General features: G+C 43.1%; 1 protein-coding gene across 1 annotated transcript in view; it reads left to right on the forward strand.

Moving 5' to 3' along the window:
• TRAPPC12 (trafficking protein particle complex subunit 12) overlaps window positions 1-26,892 on the forward strand; it is a 791,394-nt gene that overhangs the window by 250,666 nt on the left and 513,836 nt on the right. Inside the window, exon 6 of the mRNA XM_044070401.1 lies at window positions 24,659-24,683. Within this exon, the coding sequence (XP_043926336.1) occupies window positions 24,659-24,683 (25 nt within the window). The remainder of the gene's footprint in view (window positions 1-24,658; window positions 24,684-26,892) is intronic.

Consider the following 26,892-nt stretch of genomic DNA (forward strand, 5'->3'; position numbering starts at 1 on the left):
AGATCTCATTTATGACAGATTTGCTGTAGTAATCACCACTGGTGCAAAAAGAACTTTTGGTGGGGTTGCTGCCCGTCACCTGACTGCACAAGATATTCACATTCACACCAGCAACATGGATTTCTCACTCTGCTTTCTACACTATAGGGCTGAAGAGAAGCTTTTAAATTAATGAAGCTTTGAAAGGTTTAGAATGGTCTTCCCTTTAGAATGGTCATCCCTTGTACAGGAAGCTTATTTTTCCCTTTAATTCTACAAATTAGCACTTCCTGCTTTGTAGCCTCTGCTAGAGGGCAGTGAACTGTTAAAAAAAAAAACAAACATGCTGTCCCTTTGACTTAGACCAGCTGACCATTGGGTACTGAAGCCTATTCTCCCCTCCAAGCCTAACCTGTCAGTTTTCAATTGTATATCTATCTCTCCTGAGTTGCATCATTTTAGCAACAGCTTAGCATTCCAGCCTTCTGATAAAAACAGGTGAATGGGTTTATGTCACTGATCTGGTGACTTTAACTGCATCCTCCTTTAGGGGTATATCCGTCAATAGCCGAGGACATTTAGAGTGTAAGAATGTTGCCTGCCATTTCTAGTATATAGACACGTGTTTATTATGTGTTGTGTGTGTGTGTGTGTGTGTGTGTGTGTGTGTGTGTGTATATGTATATATATATATATATATATAATGTGTGTGTGTGTGTGCGCCTTACATTTTTCATCCTTGTACACTGATTAGGTAATAGACACAGTGTACTGATTTCAGCTTCCTTGAATAAAGATTTGCCCTGGTTTGCTTTCTTGAATGCACTGTATCCTGCCTTTACCACATATAAATGCAGTTGAGAGCACTGAGAAACACTCAAGCAGATCCTGCTTTCCACTAGCTGAGGCTCACAAAGAACTGGGTCAGCTATGTAGCCTTACCCTTTGAAAAATCTTGGTCCTTATCTATATTATATTTGGTTTTGGCATATTTGGCATATTTAGGGAAAACTCCAGGTTGTAGAGATAAGGGATAGTGCATCTTATAGCTCTATGCATCGACCTCATAAGAAGTTGCTTGAATCGTGCCTCTTTATTCATCCCTCATAATTGAGTGCAATGCCCCTTTTGGGATGTACCTTACCAGACACCTGCAGCAACTGGAAAGACCCCAAAAGTACCTCACCAAGAGGATCAAAGGGCTCAAACAGATGCCATATGCTGCCCGGTTAAAGAAACTCCAGCTCTACTCAGTGGCATACCGCCTGCTCAGAGGCGATCTGTGCCTGACGTATAAAGCCATGTCCAACCCAGAATTAATGGACATGCTGCACCTCAGGAAATCCAAATCCCATCGAGCTACGCGCTTGAGAGATTTGAACCTCAGCACTGAAATAAATAGGACATGCTGGAGGAACAGATTCATAACCCAGAGGCTCCCTTCACTCTGGAATAAAATCCCAGTCCAGGTTAGGCAGAGTCCCTCATTGACTCTCTTCAAGAGGAATCTTGATGAGTGGATGGGGGATCGTAGGTTTACCCCGGGTATCACTTCTGTGTCAATGTTAGACAGAGGCACAGTATACTAACCTCGAAAAAGGGCATAGCAAAATTAATTTAAAATGGGTGGTGAAAGCCAAACACACTCTGGCTAGGCTTATAAATGCCCTAGGGCAGATAGCCTAGTATGAACCTATGAATGAGAAAGTCAACCACTAATCTCTCAAGTCATCAGGTAGATATGAAAAGGCAAACAAGTAAACTATAAGTGGTAATGCCCAGCTCTGACACGCGAGGACTGCCTGTACTCCTTGTGGATAGGTATGTGCAAATATATGTAGGTCTAGGATCATTCAGGACCTTGAGGGTAAACGTGAGGGGGATTACACACCGGACAGTAAGCAGCAACTGATCATAACATTTCGATACAGCCTCACACTTCACTTGCATTCCTAAGCTGTTTTCGCCCCACAGACAAACTTCCCATCTAAAGTGTACTTATTCAGTGTTTCTCCGCCGTCTTACGATCAAAATAATAGAGTAATGCTATCTTACTCTTAGTCTGTCAACCACTGCCTTTTTATCTTCAACAAGTTTGAACAAGTTCAAGAAGTTTGCCTGTTTGCGGATTGAGAGTCATGGAGGTGAGGTTAGGGAGCACTGAAATGGCAGAAGGTATACAGTGAAAACAATATTAAAAGATATATAATCAATTATGAATAATTTTGCACAGATCATTCAGGACCTTGAGGGTAAAAAAAAAAGGCAGCATTAGTGCTTGTGCATAATGTGCATCAGGAGAACGACATTCATACCTGCCCTAAACCTCCCCCATAGCTGTTAATGCCACCCAATGCATACGCACCTGACAATCATTCATTTGCAGGGACTCGCAACCCGCGAAACAGACGCACACCCTCAAACATCACTTGGCAAACCACAGCCAAGGCAAAGTCCACTCGCAGTACAATACCACCACTGAGAGACAAAATCGGCACAAACCACATTCACTGATCTCAGAAACAGCAACGTCTTTGCCACTGTGCATTCCAAACCACTTAATGAATAAAATTGTCCTCGAGCCACTTACAAGCATTTCAAAATCTAACACTACTGGCTAAATGGAATGTTGTGGCGAACAAAGGAAATAACAGCTTACAGGAAAAAAAAAACTTAACAGCAAGTTCTAATTTTCTATGACCGTAATACCACTACTCCTATACTATCAAGAGTGGGAATAAACAATAAAGGGGACCAACCACAGCCAAGGCTTGCTACTACTGCACGTTTCATTTACTACAGTACATTGTCAACTGTAATCATAAAAGTGCACAAGAAAAGCCCAGTCCTTCGGTCAAGAACTCACGATATAAACAAGCAAAAACTTGTGTTCGGAAATAAAGAAATGAGGCATTAACAGGTTCAATAGCACAAAAACAAGGCACATCCTCACACAACATATGCATTTGAATACACTCCAAAAAGCAAGTCATGCATTGAAAAAGGCACTAACATCTTTCCAGTTTATCAACAGGTGCCAAAAATAACAGCTGATCAAAGTACAGTTAGCCTAAGGTAACTGCTAATAAACCGGAGCCAACTAACAATTAGCCTTGCATTCCATATGTACATTTTTTTAAAGATAACATACATATAAAGCTTTAATTTTATTGCAAGATTTGTGATTAACTGTCAGGTCTGCATCACATCTACAGGATTCATACCCCTTGTTGCGACTAAGAAAGCTGTCTGTCCAGCCAGTTTTTGCAGACCAAAAAGGGAATGCGACAAACAACTTTATGTAAACTGACTCTGAGCTGAGAATATGATACATATAACGGAGAAAGTAAACAAAATATATCTCAAGCACTTAAAATAATCACCACTTAATGCTGCCCTTAAATATAAACTCCAGTAATCGCACTGTGCCTCACCCTGTACAGAAAAAGCTTACCCAGGAGGAAAAGAAGGTAGCTGCCGAGCTGAACAGGAAGTACTGGTAGTGCAGAAAATAAACTAGAGGATCCAGTAGCAGGTAAAATCTCCAATTCATTGCAGAAAGAAAGGAAATACCTGCTGCTGGACCCTCTCTTTATTAGCGGAAAACAAAAGAAATTTAGGCTGGGGGTGGAGGTGTGACAAGTGACTGCTTGGATTGCAGAAATCTGATTGGCTGCCACCACTTGCTTTACCAACAACTTTATAAGAAGATTTTCTAATAAAAGTTTTATGTAAACTTAATGTAAAAACATGCTGAATCGTAACTGAATAAGATAAATTACAAGTTCAGTTACGATTTCAGCGTGTTTTACATTAAACTCAGCTGCAAACCTCCAAAGTGCTTGTGGAAGCACTCGGGGGTAACAACTTGCATTTAGTATCTTCTCATGGCGCGCTCTGTGTTAAGCACAGAGGCGCCAAGAGAAGGTACTCTGGGTTAATGAGTTAAGGAGCAAAATTTACCAGATCATGTTAAAGCTAAATTAGTGGATGCTCCCTTAAACCAAGACCGCCTTTTTGGCAGCAAAGCAGAAGTTCTTAAAAAGATGGAGGAAAAAGCTAAATCTATGCAAATTGTAAAGGATTTCCTGCAAGTACAGCCTCCCAGATTTAGTAAGCATTAGCCGTCTAAGAATTGGTCTTTTCCTGTCTCTTCCAGGCCTTCTCAGTCCAAACCCAGGAGTAGCAGACCACCTAGGCTACAGTCTCAAGGTACTCATAGGCCTAAGCAGTAGGGGGCTCCCACTTCCAAAGCTGGAAGTAGTAAGACACCCCCCTATGGAAAAATGCCACAATAACTTAACCTTAAACCTTCCAAGCCCTGCCCAATTACCTGCTCCCTTAGGAGGAAAGATTGCCCTGCATGCAAAAAACTGGAAACTCATTACCCAGGACAAATGGGTTTTAAATATTCCTTTTCCAAGGATACAGATTCCACTTCCACACCTTACCAACCCCAAACGGTTCACCAGACCTACCCCCAAATCACTGGGCAGATGCCCAACAGCAGGTTCTCTCTTCTAAGTATCAGGGCTATTCAACTGGTCCCAGCAGAAGAAAGGGGACAAGTTTTTACTCAAGACTTTTCTTGGTACTCAGAAAAGACCGCTCCTGGCATCCTATCCTGGACCTCTCTACTCTAAACACCTTTTGGTAATCCCAAAATTCAAAATGCTAACATTTCAGCATCTGCTCCCTATGCTAGGCAAAGATGCCTGGTTGGCAACCTTAGAATTAAAGGAAGCTTACCTGCACATTCCAATAAGGGAATCTTGCAGGAAATAGCTACACTTCAGAGCAGGCTCCATGCACTATCAGTTCTCTGCACTTCCCTTTGGCTTATGTACTGTGCCAAGGGTATTCACAAAGTGTCTAGCTCCAGTAATTCTATTTTGCAGGCAAAGAAATATTCAGATATACCCATACCCGGACGATTGTCTAATTCAGGCATGCTACTAAAACATCTGGCATTTGTAAAGAAACTTCTGACATCTCTGGGGTACACTATAAACGAAAATAAATCTCATCTAGTACCTGCTAACAAATTGTATTCCTGGGAGCAAGATTGAACACAATTCCCAGATGGCTTACCTCATGCCAGAGAAACAAGTTTATTTGACAGCCTACTTCAAACTACTGGCCACAAAGACCCAGATATCTGCAAGGAAAACCCTGCAAGCCCTGGAGTTCATGGCCCTTTGCATTCTACTAATTCCATATGCAAGACTGCATATGAGGAAACTACAATGATATCTAAAAAGCCTATGGTATCAACATTCTCAGGACCTGAAATCAGTGATTCCTAGCATTACTTGTATAAAGACTGGGCAGAGGCCTACCACCACAACAAAGGGCTCCCATTCACTCTATCCCCTGCCGCCCAAACCCTAACACCAGGCGCATCAGACTATGCATGGGGGGCTCACTTGGCAGGGCAGTGCATTCAGGGCAAATGGAACCTGAGTCGGATGCACCTACATATCAATCAAAAAGAAATGTTAGCTGTACAGAATTCCCAGACAGCCTTCAAGGACCACATTCTTCCAGGACAATTATTGGTAAAGACAGACAACACCACGGTTATGTGGTACATAAACAAGCAGGGAGGAACCCATTTGTACCCTCTCTGCAGACTAGCCATGACTCTGTGGAACACAACCTTAAGCTACAAAATGCACCTGCAAGCTCAATTCCTGCCAGGCAAGCTAAATTCACTGGCAGACGACCTAAGCAGAAATTTCATGGACCCACACAAGTGGAAACTGGAACCAAGGATATTCAACCTTTTGGGAAACAAATGGGGGAATCCAGCGATAGACCTGTTTGCCTCCCCTCAGAACTACCAATTGGACAAATTCTGCATAAGGACTCCCCACAGCCAAGCTTGGAAAGTGGATGCCCTGTCCTTCACCTGGGAAAACCTCTCAGGTTATGCCTTTACACCTCTGCCTCTTCTCTCGAAAGTTCTGCTAAAGATCAAACAGGGCAAACCAAGGACAATACTGATTGCACCAGACTGGCCATGCCAGCACTGGTACACCCTCCTGTGCAGTATGTCACTGCTGGAACCATGGCACCTGCCTCAGACCCCCCGTCCCTGCTTTCCCATCAGGAGGGCCAGATTCTGCACCCTCCACTCCAAATCCTGAACCTTGCAGCCTGACTAATTACTTGAGCTCTCCAATATCATCCCTCAGCAAGCAGGTGCTAGATGTCATTCTGGAGGCAAGGAGGCCTAGTACTAGAAAATCCTGTGCTGAAAAGTGGAAAAGATACTGTTCCTGGAGCCAGACTCGGGATGGTCACAACGGTGCCCAGCTTACCGCATATTCCTCAGTACTTAACGGAGAATGCTCCACAAGGGCCTTTCCTTCTCGTCAATTAACATTCACGCCTCTGCCATTTCAGTACACTATAATACTGAGCCACCCCTCTTCTCTCACCCACTGCTAAAGCAATTCCTTAGAGGGGCCAAAAGTTTAAGACCACCCAGGAGAGCTGCTACTCCTGCCTGGGATCTCAACTTTGTATTGGAAAAGCTCACTCTACCTCCTTTTGAGCCAGCTGCAACTGCAGAGTTGAAATTCTTTTCTTGGAAAACAACTTTTCTTCTAGCCATAACTTCAGCAAGAAGAGTGTCTGAATTACAGGCCCTCATGGCAGTGGAGCCTTTCATCATCTTGCTTGCAGACAGGGTGTCCCTCAGGACCAATCCTTCCTTTATGTCCAAGGTGGTGTCTAGTTTGGCCCTCAATCAGTCCATTCATTTGCCTACTTTTTTCCCAAATCCACAAAACTAAGGGGAACAAATACTGCACTCTTTGGACGTGCACAGACGATTTGGATTTTATTTGGACAGGACTAAGCCTCTCAGAAAATCTGAACAGCTGCTAGTTGGCTTTGCTGCAGGGGCAGAGAGGGGAAGGCCATTTCAAAACCAACCATTTCTAAGTGGATAGACCATTGCTTTAATTTCTGCTATAAGCAGCATGGAAAACCTACCCCACAGGGGATAAGATCACATTCCACCAGGGCTTGCATCTACCTCTACAGCCTTTCTCAGAAGTGTCCCTACCAGGGACATCCTAGAAGCTGCTAGCTGGGGCTCTGTACATACCTTCACCAAGCATTACCACATGCCTATTTTTTCTAAATCCAGAGCTGGTTTTGCCACAGCAGTCTTGCAGGGCTTAATAGCTGGTCCTAATGCTCTCTAACTTCCTCCTCCCTTCCTTAGCTTTGGGAATCAACCCAAATGTAATGACTGCAACAGTGAAACATGAAGTACATAGTGCAGTTGTGTACACGTACCATAAATGCAGATGTTCGAGTGTATTCACTGTTGCAGTCCTGGTTACCCTCCCTCCAGCCCCCTGACTTCTCTTGGCTATGCTTTTATTCTTTTTTAGTGCATTTCTGCTTTCTGGTGTATGTGCTTTTTGTTGGAAGTGTAACCTAACATATAATTGCTTCCCATTATGGGGGCACCTGACATGTGGGACAAGAAAAACTGATGTAATGGCATCGGCTGCATGTTTTATACCCCTGACGACCTGACGTCTTGGAAGAAGAGACAGCATCCGACGCAGGGATCCGAGACTTTGATATTCAGTCTGGCTGAGGGCTACCTGCAGGCAAATGTAATGACTGCAACAGTGAATACACTCTAACATCTACATTTATGGTAAGTGTACACAGCTGCACTTTGCCTGTGGAGAGGCTGAGTTTGAACGGTGTGTTTAGGTGAGGGGTTAGTTCGTCTTTGAGCTGTTGTAGGACACAGCCTGGCACACTATCTGGTCCCATTGATGCTGTGTTTTTGGCTTTGGAGAGGGCTGTTTTAACCTGAGTGACTGTGATTTCAGGGGCTGTACATTCTTCTGGTATGGTTATGGGCCCTTTTGGGGTTGGGTGGTGAAGTTTACACTGAACCTGTCTGCCAGGATGTTGGCGATATCAGTGCATTTTGTGCCATTCTCCACTAACTCCAAGCAGATCTAAGCATTGCCACTTAGATTCTTGACATAGCTAAAGAATGCCTTGTGGTTATCTTTGGAGTCCTTGGCAATGTTTCTTTCGAAGCTAGCCTTGGATTATTTTATGAGGGATCGTAGTTTCTTGCTGATACTGATCAGGGATGCCTTCTCTTCTTGGGATTTTACTCTCTTCTGTACTAGTTTCCTCCTTCTGTTGTATAGCTTGTTTATGGCAGGGGTCCACCAGACTGATTTCCTTTTCTTGGAGGAGTGAGTCTTGGTTTTGCTTGGGATAGCACGATCCATGTATTCTTGTAGGTGCCCGTAGAATGCATTAGTAAAGGATTTTGCAGCTTGGACAGCATTATCCTTTAGCATGGGGAGTTTGAAACTTTCCACCTCGGACTTAAGTAACGTGAAGTTTGCTTTTGAAAAGTTTTTTCACAGCGGTTTCCTTGACCGGGGGTGGGGCGGAATGTGGATATCCAGAGTGATTTGTTTATGGTCAGATCTAACCAGCGAGGGGTTGACCTCTGGTGTGGAACACCGGTCACCCATTTTGGTGATGACCGGGTCCAATATGTTGTCACCTCTGGTGGGAGTTAACCAGTTGGTCCTGGGAGTTTGAGTTTATAAATTCTAGGGAATGTTGGGCAAGGGAGTTAGAACTAGAGTAGTTTGCCCAGTTAATGTTTGGATAATTGAAATCACCCAATATTAGGATGTTTGGTAGGACCTTTGTTTCCCAGTATTTCCAAAAATGCAGAATAGGGGTCCTGGGACATGGGTGATCTGTAGCAAGCTCCAATTTGAATTGCAGTTTTGCCCATTGTTAGTTGCACGTGGATGATCTCTGAAGCATCGTGCTGTGCCACTAACCTGGAGGTGTGGGTATCCTTGATGAATATGGATACGCCCCTGCCTTTTTTATTTCGGTCCGGGTTCTGTGGCTGAAATGTATGGTATGAGTTGTAGCCTGTTAGTGCTGGGGTGCACTCTGGAGCCTTAAACCCTGATGCTCTTCGTGCATACAGCTGCCGTCATCACACTTGGGTTATCTGCCGTCAGGCGGGTCCTCAGTCGGCCGAATTCCAAAGTCTAGGTCCGGCGTCGGTTGTCGTCGCTTCTTCCCTGACGTCAGTGCGGCAGGGGTATAAAAGAGGCAGCCGACGCCATTTTCTTCAGTCTTTCTTGCCGAGTGGTGCCCAAAGCAGAAGCAGTTCGCAAGAGCTGGTCGGACAGCTCCTGAGATTTACGAAAGTATTTCAGCCGAAGTCTTCTTTAAAGCTAAGTACCCCGTTGGGGAAACTTTTCTTGCCTCAGACCGATGTCAGACAAAGTTAATAATTGCATTTCTTGTGGGAAGGAAATACCGCATAAGGATTTTCACTCTTATTGTATACCTTGTTTAGGGCCAGAACACAACGTCTCGGCCTGCCGTTTTTGTGCTAGATTTAACAAGTGCACTATTAAGCGCTGGACGGAGTTCGCCCTTCATTATTTTGGCAAAACATTTAATTATATTATGTCGTCGGATATGCCGACGCCAGTTTTAGGCAAAAAACGCAAGGATAAGGACAGACACCCGAGACCTGCACCGAGTACTGAAACCACGCTAAGGCCTTCTACCGGTTCTTCGGTTCTCTGCGAGGCACCTACGCAGCCCCTGACTACCAATGAAACCTTATTACTGGTGACTTCAGTACCCGAGGTCGCAGGTTCCTCAGTCCCCATTCCCACTGCAGATACCGACGCCACTCTTGGCGGTGAAACGGATAGTTTAGCAAGGCCTGCCATTTCTGAAGGCGTTTTCAGGCCTACCACCTTATCTATCAAATCGTACACTAAATCTAAAGCTACAATGAACATTAAAAAACAGGGTCCTCAAGCCCCCTCTCAAGGTCCCATGCCCAAAAAACATGCTTAAAATGGCTGAGGATTTGATTTCACTCATCAGGGGCTCTCAACCCCCCTCAGACAAAAGACCCAGGATGGAGGAAGACTACCCTTCCTCAGATCAGGCATCTATTACCTCAGGCCTTTCTGAGGACCTGGATTACGCCTATTCCCCTTTTGAAGACTCTGATGCTGAGGAGTCTATTCCCTCGGTCTCCCCCCCTGAGGACTACTCTTTTGGGGAAACCCTACATACATTGAGAGAACACTTCCACTGGGAAGGCCAAGATTACTCAGATTCCAAGAAAAGGCTCGGAATTTCTGCTGCTTCCCCAGCATAGGCCCCTGGCTATTCCTCCTGTCTTAGATATTTTGGATGATGTGTATGCAGAAGCCAGTCTTAATCCAGACTCTTTACCTCCTGCCCCTGTTAAACCAGACAGATATTACCGGGTTCCTGATTCTCACCAGTTCCTTTATAAAAGCCCTTCTGCTGACCCAGAAACTATTTCTCAGGGTCCCAAGGGGATTAAGGCCTCTACTGCTAAAAACCCTTTACCTTCAGAGAGAGATTCCAGAGCATTGGAAAGGTGGGGGAAAAAGGTGTATACATCAGCCACTTTAACCATGAGGGCATTAAACTGTCAATTTCATATGTTAAAGTACCAGCAGTTCTTGCTATCTCAGCTGAAAAGCAAAATGACACAAACAGAACAACCTGATTTGAAAGAGTTGCAGGATTTGTTGCATGGAGCAGAACAAGTGGGGAAGCATACCTTACAGTGTGGTTTTGATGCTTTAGTGGCCTCATGCAGTAGACACGCTTGGCTCAAAGAACAAACCTTACCAGATCATGTCAAAGCAAAATTATTAGATGCACCACTACAAAAAGATGTACTGTTCGGTGTTAAAGCTGAGGAGGTACTAAAGAGGATGGAGGAAAAAGCTAAATCTATGCAAACAGTTAAAGATTTCTTGCAGGTGCAGCCCCCACGCTTCAGCAGAAACTGGCCTTCAAAAAATTGGTCCTTTCCAGCCACGGACAGACCCCAAAGGGGCAGATACAGACGCCCAAGGGGTAGAAGACAACCTCAAGGATCTTACAGAGCCAGGCAATGGCAATCACCAGCCCCAAGAGGTGGAGAAGACAGAACACAGTCATTTAGAAAGCAGACACAATGACTTTCCCCTTTGCCTGCCAAACAAAGCTATAATGGCAGCACCTTTGGGTAGAAAACTGGCCTTATTTTCAAAAAAACTGGCACATTGTTACAAACGACAAATGGATTCTGGATATTATAGACAGAGGCTACAGATTCCACTTTCTCACCCTTCCAAAGATGAGGGCCATGCCAAACCTGCCACAAAATCAATGGGCAGAGGCACAAAAAAACAAATTTCTGCTGTCATGGATATGAAAACAATTCAAGAGGTACCTGCAAAAGAACAAGGTCAAGGATTTTTTTCAAGACTATTCCTGGTACCAAGAAAGGACAAAGACTGGAGACCCATCTTAGACCTATCTATTCTAAACACATATCTAGAGGTACCAAAATTCAAGATGCTCACATTACAGTAGCTTCTTCCCATGCTGGGCAAGGAGTCTTGGCTGGTAACGTTGGACCTCAAGGAGGCATACCTGCATGTCCCTATCAGACAAGATTGCAGAAGATACCTCAGATTTCTTGCAGGTTCAACCCATTATCAATTCTGTGCATTGCCCTTTGGCTTATCTACTGCGCCCAGAGTGTTTACAAAATGCCTGGCATCAGTAATTGCTTTCTGCAGACAATGAGGAATACAAATCTACCCATATCTGGACGATTGCCTGATCCAAGCGGACAGCAAGGACATTCTATTGCAACATCTGGCGTTTGTAATAAAACTGTTAAATTGCCTGGGGTACACAGTAAACAAAAAGAAATCAAAGCTAATACCCTCTCAACAGATAATTTTCCTGGGTGCCAGCTTAAACACAACAGCCCAGATGGCTTGCCTCATGCCAGACAAACAAGGGCAACTGTCTCAATACTTCAACAAAATGGCAACTTTAACCAGGCTAACTGCAAGGAAAATTCTGCAGGCTCTGGGGTTCATGGCATCTTGCATTCTACTAATACCATTTGCAAAGCTGCATATGAGGAAACTGCAATGGTACCTAAAAAACTTATGGTCTCAACACAAACACAGCTTGGAAACAATTTTACCACTCATTCCATGCCTTCAAAAGGAATTTTTGTGGTGGGCTCAAGCATGCCAAAGAAACACAGGTCTCCCTTTCTGTATACCACAAGCAAGGCAAGTCATTATAACAGACGCCTCAGACTACGCATGGGGAGCACACATGGCAGACCAGTGCATCCAGGGAAAATGGTCCCAAAAACAGATGCACCTACACATCAACCAAAAGGTGATGCTAGCTGTGCAAAATGCTCTTATGAATTTCAAGGACCTACTGCAACCAGGCCAGCTATTGATAAGGACAGACAACACCACAGTCATGTGGTACATAAACAAACAGGGAGGGACGCATTCATACCCTCTATGCAGGCAAGCTATGACCCTGTGGAACACAGCACTGGAATGGCAAGTTCAACTACAGGCACAATTCCTGCCAGGGAAGGAAAACACTCTGGCAGACAACTTAAGCAGAAATATGACAGACTCTCACGAATGGAAGTTGCATCCTCAAGTCTTCTCAAAGATAACTCAAGCATGGGGACAGCAAGACATAGATCTGTTTGCCTCCCACAGCAATTACCAGTTGAAAAAATTCTGTTCAAGGACCTATCATCCACAGGCCTGGAAAGTGGACGCACTATCTTTCAGTTGGACAGCATTGACAGTCTATGCCTTTCCGCCTCTACCTCTACTGACCAAAGTCCTATTAAAAACCAGAGCAGAGAGGCCAAAAATGATTCTCATTGCTCCAGACTGGCCACGACAGCACTGGTATCCTCTCCTAAAGAATAATATAGAAACTCTCGAATCCACCCTTCACTGGATATCTACTCATTTCCCTCAAGAGACCTTAGTTCTCGGAGACTTCAATATAGATTGGACTACCTGTGCCCCTTCAGCTCCTTCTATACATATTAACCTTTACTCTTTCAAGCAAATTATTAATACTCCCACCAGGCTAGGGAAATCTAACCAGAAAGACAGTATACTTGACTGGGTGCTAATTAATAGTCATCCTGATCACTATGCATCTGGTACTCTCCCCGATAGCTTAAGTGACCACCATCTTACCTACATTATAAAGCATAAGATAGCTATTCCTAAGCAACCCACACTCAGAGCTGTTAGAAACAAAAAGAAATTTGACTTAACCAAATTTCAACTAGAATTAAATTCTTGTAACTGGACAATACTAAAATATCTACCCTTAGATGAAGCAGTGCTATACTTTAACAAAAAATTCCTAGAAATTCTTAATTTCCATGCTCCCATTCGTTCAAAGAAAACCAAAACTGTAGATGTTCCTTGGCTCTCAAAAGAAACAAGGCAGAAAATTAATCTCAGAAACAAAGCGTGGTCTGCCTGGCGTACTACTAAACTCCCTCTGGACCAAAGTAAATACAGACAACTTAGGAATGAAACTAAAAGGCTAATATCACTAGATAAAAGACAATACTATTGTAAATTGCAAACTGACCACCAAAACTGTCCACAAAAATTTTGGGCTGGACTAAATCAACTTCTTCACCCTGGTTGTACTACTACCCCTGTCCCTGCTACACTCATTGATAAATCCCCTGACGATGTCTCTAATAGTTTTAACCACTTCTTCACTGAGACAATTCAATCTCTGTCTAATCAATTACCACCCAGCTCTCATACCTTTGACTCTCGTACATTCAAAAATATTCCCCTACTTACCTTTCAACCTGTAGCAACTTCATTTATTTGTAAATTAATCAAAAAACTAAAACCCTCCACACTCTCAGCCGACCAACTCCCAGCTGAATATTTGCAAAAAACAGCTGAGGTAATTGCTTACCCAGTGTCAATCCTCATCAATCGCTCCTTAGCAGAGGCCAAAATCCCCGAGATCTGGAAGATATCTTATGTAATTCCTCTCCACAAGGGAGGCACTTCCACAGATCTCTCTAACTATAGGCCCATATCTATACTTTCCCCTCTAGCAAAAATAATGGAAAAATGTGTTCAGAAACAGTTTATGCAACACCTAATCGTCAACCAACTACTGGCTGATACCCAACATGGTTTCAGACCTCTCCATAGTACTACCTCAGCCCTTCTTGTCTTTTCAAACACCATTAACACCTATCGAAACAATAATAATATCTCATCTGCACTATTTCTGGATCTGTCGAAGGCCTTCGATATGGTGGATCATAAACTTCTAATCAACACATTGCCTTCACTTGGTCTGGACACCATTGCTGTACAATGGTTTAGTTCCTATCTATCTGGCAGAAAACAAGCAGTTTTATGGCAGACCAAACTCTCTAAGTTACTACCCAATACATTGGGAGTCCCGCAAGGATCTATTTTAGGGCCACTATTATTTTCCATCTTTATCAATGATCTGCATACAGTTATTCCTAATGCCAGTTGCATACAATACGCAGACGATTCTACGTTAATATGCTCTGGTCCTACCCCTTCAGATTTACAATTATTAACCCAGTCTACTTTCAGCAAAATAGAGAACTGGCTCTCCAGTCGTCGCTTGATACTTAATCCTAAAAAAACTAAAATGTTATTGTTTCCATCAACTAAAAGGTCCTGCTCCATCAACTTTACTATCCAAGCTAAGGATGGGACCATAATTTCTCCGGACCTTTCGACAAAATTACTAGGGGTAACCATAGACAACAAACTAAAATTTGATATACACGTAAACCAAATGATTAAGACCATTAATAAGAAGCTAGGCTCGTTATATAGAATAAATAGCTTCTTGACCCCCCAAGCTAAAATGGCCATCGCCCAGACTCACCTTCTCTCATCACTCCTGTACTCGTCCCCCTTACTTCACAACATAAGTAAAACCGTCATGAACAAACTCTCCAATTGCTACAATCATATTGCTAGGTTTGTTACTGGGTCACCATATAGGACCCATCATTGTACCAACTTAGCCAAGCTCAACTGGACTGAGCTTCCTAACCTTATCTCTTACAACCTACTAGTCCTTACCCACAAAATTATATACAACCCTGAATATGCTCCTTCACTCAAAATGTTGCTTCCCCTTAGTAACAACCCACGACCATTGAGGTCATCCAACCGTCTCCTAATCCAAACATTCAAAACTAATAACTCTGCTGGTGACTCCCTTCTCACCAACGCTGCAGGTAAAATTTGGAACAAACTTCCCCATGACATTATATCCATCTCTACTTTAAGTAAATTCAAAACTAAGCTAAAAACACACCTGGGTTCAATGCGATGTTGCCATTGCCTAAACCCTGGATAGTCTACTCTATGCTTGACTAACAGCCTTAACACCTGAATCTCCTACATCTCCTTACTATCCTAATCCTCTTACATCTTAGATAAATTAGATGGAATAACTTATCATGCTCTAATTTGTATGTAAAATTGCTTACACTGTTATTTAAATGTTTTTTTTGTCACATGTGTTGGAGCTTTTCTCCCCGGGCCTCCGCTGAAAATGGACATGCATCCAGTCGGATCCTCCCGGTCAACAAATGTAAAATAAATAAATAAATAAAATAAATAAATAAAGAACCTGTCACACTCACCACCATGGATCCTGCCTCAAGTCCCTCTTCTGTTGTCACAGCACAACTACAAGATCCCTCACAGCCAGCTCTGAACTCTAAATTTCGCTGCATGGAAAATACCTTAATTTGCCAGCAGGCTCTCCTCTCCAAGGAGGTACAGGATGTCATCTTGGAGGCCAGGAGACCCTCTACTAGAAAAACCTACTCCGCCAAATGGAAACTATTTTGCTCCTGGAATCAAGCAAAGGGCCAGAATCCTTGGGTAATAAATATACCACAGATTTTACAGTACCTAGCTGAGATGTTAAACAGTGGCCTTTCCTTCTCTTCCATCAAGATCCACGCTTCAGCAATTTCAGCACAATAAAGTACGGATCCTCCTTTATTCTCACATCCTCTATTAAGGCAGTTCCTCAGAGGGGCAAAAAATATAAAACCCCCACGGAAACCACCAGCTGCAGCTTGGGACCTCAACTTCGTATTGGAGAAGCTGACACTGCCTCCTTTTGAGCCGACCTCTTCAGCAGAGTTACAATACTTGTCGTGGAAAACAGCTTTGCTTCTGGCTATTACCTCAACACGCAGGGTTTCGGAACTACAGGCCCTCATGGCTGTGCAACCATTAATCATTTTCCATCAGGACAGGGTTTCCTTACGAACCAACCCTACCTTCATGCCAAAGGTAGTATCCAGTGTGGCTTTGAATCAGACTATTCATTTACCTACCTTTTATCCAAATCCCCAGAACAAAGGGGAGAGGCTACTCCACTCCTTGGACATTCACAGGCAACTTTGTTATTACTTGGACAGAACAAAGTCATTCAGGAAATCTGAGCAGCATTTTGTGTCCTATGCTACAGGTGCTCAAGGAAAGGCTATTTCCAAACAGACTATTTCAAAATGGATAGCCCACTGCATATGCTTTTGCTATTCATTTCATGGAAAATCAGTGCCTGTATACATCAAATCCCACTCCACCAGGGCTACAGCTGCCTCAGCAGCTTTCCTCAGGGGGGTCCCTACCAAGGACATTCTGGAAGCAGCTACTTGGAGTTCAGTGCACACTTTCACCAAACACTACCACCTTCCACTATACTCAAAATCTAGAGTGGGCTTTGCCACAGCAGTCCTGCAGGGCATTCTAGCCCCTCCTAACTCCGCTTAATACCAGCCACCTTTACTTAGCTTTGGGATTCTACCCAAGTGTGATGACTGCAGCTGTATGCACGATGAACATAGTACAGTTTTGTACCTACCATAAATGTAGATGTTCGAGTGCGCATACAGCTGCAGTCCAGGTTACCCTCCCTCCATCCCTTCTTAGGACGGAGCTTATGACAAACACCTTTAACATACAACCTATTTGGGGTATTCCTATATGGTGTATTTGCTTACAACTACTGTTTTAATTTATCTACTTATGTATTTTTGCATAACATCATGTATTGCCTTCCTTTCTGGGGGCAACTGACATCTGGGGCAAGAAAAACTGAAGAAAATGGCGTCTGCTGCCTCTTTTATACCCCTGCCGTACTGACGTCAGGGAAAAAGCGACGACAACCGACGCATAGACCTAGACTTTGGAATTCGGCCGACCGAGGACCCGCCTGACGGCAGATAACTCAAGTGTGATGACTGCAGCTGTATGCGCACTCGAACATCTACATTTATGGTAGGTACAAAACTGTACTTTTCTGTTACTGCACATGTATCGATTTTCTGCATATTGAGGAGTGCCTCGAGTGTGTACATTTTGAGGTTTAGGCTTCTGGCATTGAGTAGCATTACCCTCAGTTTTTTGTTACTTGTGCTATTTACGGCAGTGGGTTTGTATTTTGAGCCTTGCGTAAAAAAGGCACTATGGGGGTGGCAAGAGCCTTGGCCAGTATTCGAAGGCCTAAGGGTGATAGGTGCAAGCCGACTCTAGCGAAGCAGCTTGGCTTGTCAAGCATGTCATCCCAGGTGGACAGACACTTGATCCCCTTTGAATGACACCAGAAACTTGGTCAATTGTTGAAATTTATAATTTTTTTCTTTATACCGTGGTATCATTCTTGGTGAGGGCAGGATGCTACTCAGGTTCAGGGTCATAACGGCCTGGGCTACGTGATCAGAAAGCTCTTCCATGTCTCTCTTCATGTAGTCCAGGGAGGTAGGGCTCAGGTCATTCACACAAACATGGACAATAACAGAGTCGTATTTGTACTTGTTTTGGAGTGACCTGAGTGCTTGTGTTATGTGGCGGATTCTGGCACCCGACAGGCAGCTAACAGTAACCTTCTCCTTGTTCAGCCTAATGAGTGGGACGTCAGTATGTCTGACTATAGAGTCATCTATTATTAGTGTGTTGGGTATGTTATTTTGCCTTAAGGGCTGTGATTGCATGACACACTGGTTTTGTGAAGTATGTGTTTCATGGTTTGTGTTGGAGGGTGGAATTTTTTGGATGTCTGCTTTGGAGGTCTCTGTTGCTTTAGCAGATTTTTATTTAGAGCCTCCGAGTATGTTTTCGTGCATTTGTGTGTTTTTTGCTGGTGCTGGTTTAATGGGTCTGTGTGAGACTGGTGGTGTGATGCAAGTATTTCCCTTCTCCTCTTGATTGTCTGATCCAGTCTTGGGTTGAGAGACCTTAGCCTCCAGTTTGGCTGTATAATTGCATCTCTCGCATGTATTAGTGTTTGGTGATAGGAGAAGAGGGTTGTCTGTGTACATGAGGCAGCTGTAACATTGCCTCAAAATGACCAGATTCACCAGTTGGACTGAAGAGTACATCTGAAACTGCCCTTTGGACATGGCTGGATAGGTACAGTGAACTGTTTTACTGATTGGTTAGTAAGGTCAAATAGAGAGCCTTGTCCTTCTGTACAGTATGGGGGGGTCTAGTGCTAGGGTTTATAAGTGCTTGCTATGAGTTTTGAGCAAGTGCCGGGCTGAGAAATGAATGGTTTGAGTGCTTAAGTTGAAAGTTTGTCTAGTTCCAAGGAAAAAATTGGAGGAGACTTTGTGGAGCCAGGAATAGTTATACCTTAGCTAACTGGCACTGGCCGGCGCTCAAAACCAGGCAAATGCGTTTTTTATAGCACAGAAATGAAAGAGATAGGTAGAAATTAGCCCAAAATGGCCAATAAACTTCTAATTTCTGGGCTGATACCACTCCACCAGGAACAGATGGGCTTCTCAAAGCTCCCCTCTCTCACAGGTGAATAGAGAAACTTCCTTCTATTCAAGTAAGGTATTATGGGCAAACACAGAGACTTGTAACACAGCCCTGAATTCAGCACTAACCTGAAAACTGGACTATACTAGCCTAGAAAGGCGGGAAACAAGTATATATATATATGTTTTGTTTTTTTTTTCAGAAAATAAAGCGGATACAATTAAAAAAAATTACTTTAAATGCACAGAAAAGGATACTTATTGTTATATATTTTAGATCATAATTGTAGTCAATGCCCCTAGTAATAAAGTAGGAAGAAACACAAATGCAGTAAAAGCAGATGAATGAAGTACAATTTTTTTTTAATATATTTAAAACAATAGAAAATGAACAAACTGATATAAACAAGTTACCCAATTAACCAGAAAAAAGCTCAAAACTGAGCCCTGTTTCAGCAGTCTTCAATCTGACAAGTTCTAACTGCACACTCCTGCCACTAGGGTGCAGGGGAACCTTCTCCAAAAAAAGATGGCCTGGATCAGTGCTCAAGTTATACAAACAAAGCTAGATTCAGCAGGCCTGAATCTGGTCTATGCTACAGCAACAAGGCACACCAATTTCAGAAAGAAACAGTTCAAATAAGCAGGCACAATAAGCCTATGACCAGAAATTCCAAGCTCAGAAGGGCAGAATACAGCCTCTCCTCCCACAAGAGTGCAGACTACAAAACTTCTTAATGTAGAATAACTGACCTAAAGCCCAAGTGCTTAAACCAGAACTAATACTCTTTTAAAATAGCAGGCACTGAGCCTTCAATCAGCAATTCCCAGCTTAGAAAGATGTAAGCTACCTGTCCTGCCACAACAGGTGCATCATGCCGTGGTGCCTTATGGCAATTCCCCAGATCTCGTTTGCTGCGAAAGCTTAGAGGTTGTCTTCTTACTGGCTCGTTGGTTAAGTACATTTTTTTATATATTTTCAACATTTTACACATATTTCTTCACCCTTTTCTATTAACTGGCTTTTTCCTATTATCTGAGTGATTGCAGTGAGTGTTTGCTCCCCTGTCCCCTTTTCTTAAGGATTGTACGGCCTTTTTTAGTTAGAGGGCCGTAGTTGCCTGTTTAAATTAGACGGCCTTTCCTCTCTGAGTGCTAGTCCTTCTTCTATAAAAAAAAAAAAAATTTTTTTCTTCTCCTCATATAGTTGTACTATTGGTTTGTTGTTGTATTGTTATTTCTTCTTAGCAGAAATATGTCTAAAGATAAAGACAGAAAACATAAAGAACATCGCCCTTCTGGCTTTAAAAAATGCGACAAATGTTCTCAAAAAATGTCATTGACTGACAGTCACACCAGCTGTGTGTACTGTCTTGGAAAGGCTCATTTACAAGAACCCTGTACTTTCTATCATGCTTTCAGTGCTTGGGTTTTTAATGAATGAAAAAGAAAACGTATAGACAGGGGCCTTATGACTAGTTCCTTCCAGGAACAGCTGGAACATGGTCAGACAGTTACCAAAACTCATAAAAGGAAAGCTCCATCGGTTCCGGCTTCAGAACCATCAAAGAAATCTAAAGTGACAGAGCCGAAGAGTTCTGGCTTAGATTCTGCTTCTTCAGTCTCGGTGCCGTGTGTTTCATCTGTGCCAAGACAACCTTCTGTGTCGAAACACTCACCTGTTTTGGAACCGATTTCACCAACCTTGAGATCTCCTATTTTGGAAAGTAGGAGATCTCCATCTGTCTCCACCCGTTCCTCCAGGACACTTTCTGATGAGAATGTTGAGCGGGTAGTGAAGAGGCTGCTCTGTGACCCAGTGCTGGCATAAATTTTAGCTCCTCCAGACCCAAAGGCTTCAGAGCCATCCCATCCTCAGGCTACTGCTTCTCCTCTGACTGCTTCACTTTTGGAGTATAACGCTTTGGGGCCTTTAGTGCTGGGACCTTTAGTTCCAAGAATTTTTCCTGTTTCCTCTGAACTGATAACTCTATCCTCATCGGCTCAGTCTGGAGCCAGGGGGTCTGGGAGCCAATGCTCTCGGGCTGAGTCCAAGAGGGATAGTTGCCCTGGTTTTTCTTCGGAACCCACTTTCCTGCTTGGTGCTTCGGCTCCCACTTCTGCTTCGGAACCTGTCCCTTCTGCTCGGAGTCCACCTTCTGTTTCCTCGGAGCGGAGGTCTTCTTCAGAGCAGGGTGGTAAGGTTTCGAAGCAATAGAGAATGCTTGGTCTACTGACAAAGCCCTGCCTTTAGACCTGATGTCCCTCCAGCAGCTTGTAGCAACCTCCCCCCCCCAGCCCCTAAGCATAGGGAACCAGAGCCCCATGGAGCCCCCATTGGAGGTTTCCCCTCTTCTGAGACCTCCCCATATTATCCCACTGAAGAGGTCCCTCGGAAGAGACTTTGTAAGAGGAAGCACATTGGCTCGCCTGAGTCTGTCACTTCGGGCAGTGATTTGGATGAGTTAGAAGGGTCCCCAAGATCCCCCTCTGAGGATGTTTCCTTTGCAGTCATCCTTGAAATCCTTAGACAGAGGGCTGATTGGAAGACCTCTAACCCTACTGAGGATGAATCAGTGTACCTTGAGGCTTTTGGTTCCCGACCTTCCACCTCCTGGGTGACACCGCCATATGACCAACTTTTAGGGGTCATATCCTGGAAAGCTTGGACCTCTCCGGACACAGTGGAGCCTATCCCGAGGAGGCCAGACAAATTTATGACCGCTCCAGAAGACAAATCTTTTCTAACTAAGGGAGTTCCTGTGGATGCTATGGTGGTAGTAGTGGCCACAAAGGAGGAGTTGTCAGAGACATCCTTGAATATCCATCCTCCTAATAAAGAGTCTAGGACAATGGATAGGTATGGAAAGTGTATGTTTTCTTCAGCGACATTTACCTTATGATCGCTGAATTACCTGTCCCATTTTACTAGACTTCAAAGGGATCTCCTGAAGGAGTTGGGAGATACCCTTTAGGGTACAGTAGCTTCAGGATCTGCTAACAAGGAATCTGTGCAGCTCTCCACCCTTATCTCTATTGTTAACTCCTCCATGAGGCTGATTTCCTATGCAGCTGACGGAGCGAGCAGGGCAGCCACAGCAGGGATCTCTCTTAGGAGACATTTCTGGATGCATCTATGTAACTTTATGGAATCCTTTAAGTCTTTTTTTTACTGGTTCAACTCTCTTTGGACTTCAGGTAAAAGAGACTTTGACCAGGTGCGAGCAGGAAGGAAAAACCTTATCTGCTGTCTGAGTCCATTTCTCCCTTCCTTCTAGACCCTATCCCAAGAGTCAAACAGGAGGGAAAATGTGGTTCCATAAATCCCAAAAAGGTTTTCCTCAGGCACAAGGTCAGCCCTCCCCTAGAGGCAGAGGGGGGAGGTTATAATGAAAGACGCTGCACTCTGGGCAGAGGGGGTCCGCAACACCAGGGTGATAGAGATGCTTTCTCTGATTGTCCCTTTCATTACCCCTGAGGAGTTGACCGACTGTCCATCTTTGGAGGCAGTCAGGGGTTGTCTCTCACTGTACCCAAGTGCCTGGCTACAAATTTCCCAAGATCGAGGAGTACAAAATATAATTTTCCGAGGTTACCTCGTTCCCTTTGTTTCCTTTCCCCTTGTAAATCAGTCTTTACCAGATGTGTGCCACCCATTCAAATGGTTCTTGCAACATCAGAGGTCATCTCTATGCTTCAAAAAAAGGAGTCATCCAAGAAGTCCCCACAGAGCAAATAGGATCCAGAACATTTTTGAAAAACATTTTCGTAACGATGAGCAAACAGAGTAGTATAAAACAAGTAACTATTTGCATGCATCCACAGCTGTGTAATATCACTGTAATATTAAGTTAATATTTTCAAGCAAATCTTTAAGTTTTAGCCAAGACTTAAATAAATGTGTAATGTTAGAAGTTCTCATCCTCATCTTATGCAGTTCACTACTGCATACAGTTTTTACCATACTAAAAAAAAAAAATCAGTACAAGAGGGAGTAGTTTTACTTTCCCAATTTGTGGTTATTTACATAGCTATTGCTAGTATAGACCAAAGAAGAGGCACTTGAGTCCTTAGAATTATTTCAGGGATCAGAGAATTAAATAAAATCAATGACTTGGAAGTTTTACATCTAGCTGATCATAGTGCTTGAATAAAGTTGTTCATTTCTTTCCAAAAAGGAGAGATGACCTCACATTCGTATACCACGTGTTTCCATTCTGCTGTTACATCAGCATCATATCTCCAGTGTTTTATTCTGCTTGATTTATAAATAATTGTAACCTTATTAGGTGTAAGAAAAGCTCTGTGCAAGAATTTCCAGGTGAGAATTTTCCAGTATAAAGAGGTTGCATTTTTTTCTGTTGACTTTAATACTATGGCCTCACAGCAAGAGGTTCTCCGGTTCAATTCTCAGCTGGGGTGCCTTCTGTGTGGAGTCTGCATGTACTCCCTGTGGTCGCGTGGGTTTCCTCCGGTTTCCTCCCACATCCCAAAGACATGCAGTAGGTGAATTGGACACACTAAATTGGCCCTAGGTGTGTGTGTGTGCCTTCTGTGGAAGGTTGGGCGCCGGGCTGGCAACTCGACACTGTAAAAAACACCACTGCCAATCATGAGCGGACAGATGATCTGCTGTGGCGACCCCTAACCGGGAAAAGCCGAAAGAAGATCGTCATCAGTAAAATTTCCATTGTTATTTTTTGTGGAATAATTCCAATAAGTATTATATAAGTGTAATCTAATTTAATAATTCTATAAATTATATATAAACTATAAATTGTTTTCCATTGTGGTATCAGTATTAATTAGGAATGCCAGTATTTGGGGGAAAGATTTCTTATCCAAGTTAAATATCTTATTTAGCTTTGGGTTTACAAAATGTCTACATATTTGTAGTATTAACCAAGTATTAGAATTGTAATTGTATCTAGACATCCAGTTTTCAACAGCGTATTTGGGTTCCATTTAAAAATCGATGCCAGTAAATCTATTTTGTTCTTTTAGGCCTATCATTCTAGTGAAATTGTGTGAGTTTCTAAGCATTTATTTATGTATGCTATTGGAAATATTGACATTATTAAGTCTTTAATACAATAATTAGAATATTTCCAGAAGAAAGAATATATTTTTATATAGGAAATGTGATTAGAAGGACTGTTTCCATTTGAACAATAATCTTTTAATAGCTAGTCAAAACTGTTGGGAACTATTTGCATCTGACAGTAGTAATGTTTTTAGATACTATAACCTGATGTATTAGTTTACATTTTGATTCATATGATGAATTTATCCACACTGCAATAATTTTTACAATAGTTGAAATAGTATACAGTTCAGCATCAGTGAGTCCTTTTCCACCATTTCCCCACCTTTTGTGTGCCAATTAAAAGAATCTGTGTTTATTAGGATGCCAAAGAAACTTAAATAGAATGATATTAATCTTTTTCATTAATATTTTTTGGCTGAGACAATGATAATGATTGCATATGAAATAATCTAGTGAGAATTTCCATCTTAATTAACAGTGAGCATTTTTCTAAAGAAACATTTATTCCAACTTATGACTAGACTTTTATAATTTTATTGATAAACTGTTAAATTCACTTTTATCATTTCTTTACTGTTAGACATGATGATGATACCTAGATATTTAATTTGAGTATTACTCCAATTAAAATCAGAATATTTTTTGTATGAATTTTTTTAATTTCTTACTGATGGTGTACTCATTTTATAATTCTAAAGTTCAAAATAGTTTCAAATTGCCTCATAGAACTAATTTTATGTTCTAGTGATTTTTCCTATTGTAAGTAGAATGTCATCCACAAAGAGTTGAATCAAGTTCCAAATCATCTTCTATTTTATTCTGTAAATATTTTTGTTTGACCTAGTAAAGTTAGCAAAATGTTGTATTACTAATGCAAAAAGTAGTGGAGACAGTGGGCAACCTTGTTTAGTACCTCTTGGGGCCTGATTCTCTCAGGAGGGCTTGGATCCGGGGTTTGCTCTGACCTTCCTTGTTTGGCTGCTTCAGCTCTGTGGAAGTGGGGGAGGTTTCCCCGTGTCTGTCTGCTTTTCATGTTGTAGAGAGGGCTTTCTCTTAGCATAGAGAGCAGTCCTGTTTAGTCTTCGATCACATCCCTTGCCTCTTATCTGGTCCAAGTTCTTAGCCCATTGTTATTGCTCCTCAGGGTCAGCCAGCTCAGAGAAGCTTCCATACATTTTCCCCAGAGGGGAATCCCACTTTCTACTGAAACCTCCTCTGAGAACCCCATGGAAGAGCTGCCTCTGAAGAGAACAATGCAGGAGGAGGCACGTGTACTCTCCTATGGAGCTGTCTTCTGATTTTGATGAGGGGGAAGGATCTCCCCGATTACCACCTGACGTCTCCTTTGAGGATATCCTGGAAATTCTCAAGCAGAAAGGTGGCTGGTCCTCCCAAAATCCTTCACCTGCAGAATTGCGTTTCCTGGAGACTTTCAGGGCTGGCTCATCTATGTCTTGGATGACCCCCTCCCCCAGTGGATGAACATATTTACCTTGTTTCCCACTGGGATTGGAAGAAACTGGACACTGTTGAGCCCACCCCCAACCATGTTCCCCCATCAGACAGACCTTATTGGAGCAAAGGTGTCCCAGTTGATGCCATTGTTGTGGTCGCAGCCACTAAGAAGGAGCTAGCGGAACAAAGCTCTTCTCTCCATCCACCAAACAGGGAGTCCAGAGTGATGGACAGGTTTGGAAAGCTCGTATATGCCTCAGCCACCATCGCACTGAGGTTAAATTACCTGGCACATTTTACTTGCATACAGACAGAGTTTATTCAAGGAGCTTTCTAATTCTCTCTCTGAGTCTATGTCTGCGGAGGACCCCAAGATGATTTCTCCCCAACTGGCTACTGTCTCATCCATTCCAAATTCATCAATGAAGCTAATTTCCCATACAGTGGAGGGTACCTCACGAGCAGCGAGTTCAGGCATTGCCGTTAGAAGATATGTCTGGATGCGGCTATGTGACTTCACGGAACCCTTTAAAATGTCTTTTGTTAATGCTTCCTTTGAAGGCTCCTCCTTCTTTAGGACATCAGTAAAAGATATGCTCACAAGCAGCGAGCAGGAGGGAAAGACCTTGTCTGCTGTTGGAATCAATTTTTTTACCGCTCAATGTACATTCTACAGGAACTAGCGAGATGATAAGAAACTGTGGTTCAGAAGTTTTGTGGACCTGTTCAAGACTTGCGCATGGATACTTCCTCCAGAGGCAGAAGAGGATGTTTTAATGGTGGATGTCACCCAAGAGGCAGGGTTTCAGACATTCCTTCTCCAGTAGTCTCTGTCTGCACTCCTAAAGTGCTGCCCAACTATCCATCTCTGGATGCAGTCTGTGGTCGTGTTTCCCTGCACCTGGAAACCTGGGCAAATCTTACGAACACTGCTTGGGTGCTAAATATAATATCCAGAGGTTACTACATCCTGTTCCCTTTCAGTTCTCGTCACAAGGAATAAATTTCCCAACGTTCCACCCAGTCAGAGGGATTACACAGCTCAAGAGGTTCAAAAGCTGCTACAAAAAAGGTTTATCCAGGAGGTCCCACCTGAATTAATAGGATTTAGAACTTACTCTCACTTCTTTTTAGTGCCAAAAAAAATGGGGATCTGAGACCAATTCTGGATGTAAGCGATCTAAATCAGTATGTAAAGAAGTTAAAGTTCCACTCTGCACAGGGCTGATTGGATGTGCTCTGTAGATCTCCAGTATGCATACTATCATATCAGAATAGACAGGCGCTCCAGGAGACACCTGCACTTTTGGCTGGGAGCCAATCACTACCAGTTCAGAGCACTGCCCTTTGGCCTTACCACAGCCCCCCAGGGTGGCAGTTGTGGCAGCACACTTGAGACTCAAAGGATTACAGGTGTTTCCCTATCTAGACGTTTGGCTCCTCACTGCCCCAACCAGGCATCAACTTCTACAACCCAGAGATTACTTGTTCAGATCTCCAACTCCCTAGGCATCATGATAAATCTTGCCAAATTGAAGCTGACGGCTGTACAGACCCGGTAATTTAAAGGAACTCCGCTGGATACTATAACTCAAGTGGCGTCACTACCTCTTCATCACATCATATCATTGAGAAATCAGTTGCAGGACATACTATCTCTTCC

Source organism: Protopterus annectens, chromosome 1.part0 (genome assembly GCF_019279795.1).
Source record: "Protopterus annectens isolate FY-2018-M chromosome 1.part0, PAN1.0, whole genome shotgun sequence".
Lineage (NCBI taxonomy): Eukaryota > Metazoa > Chordata > Ceratodontiformes > Protopteridae > Protopterus > Protopterus annectens.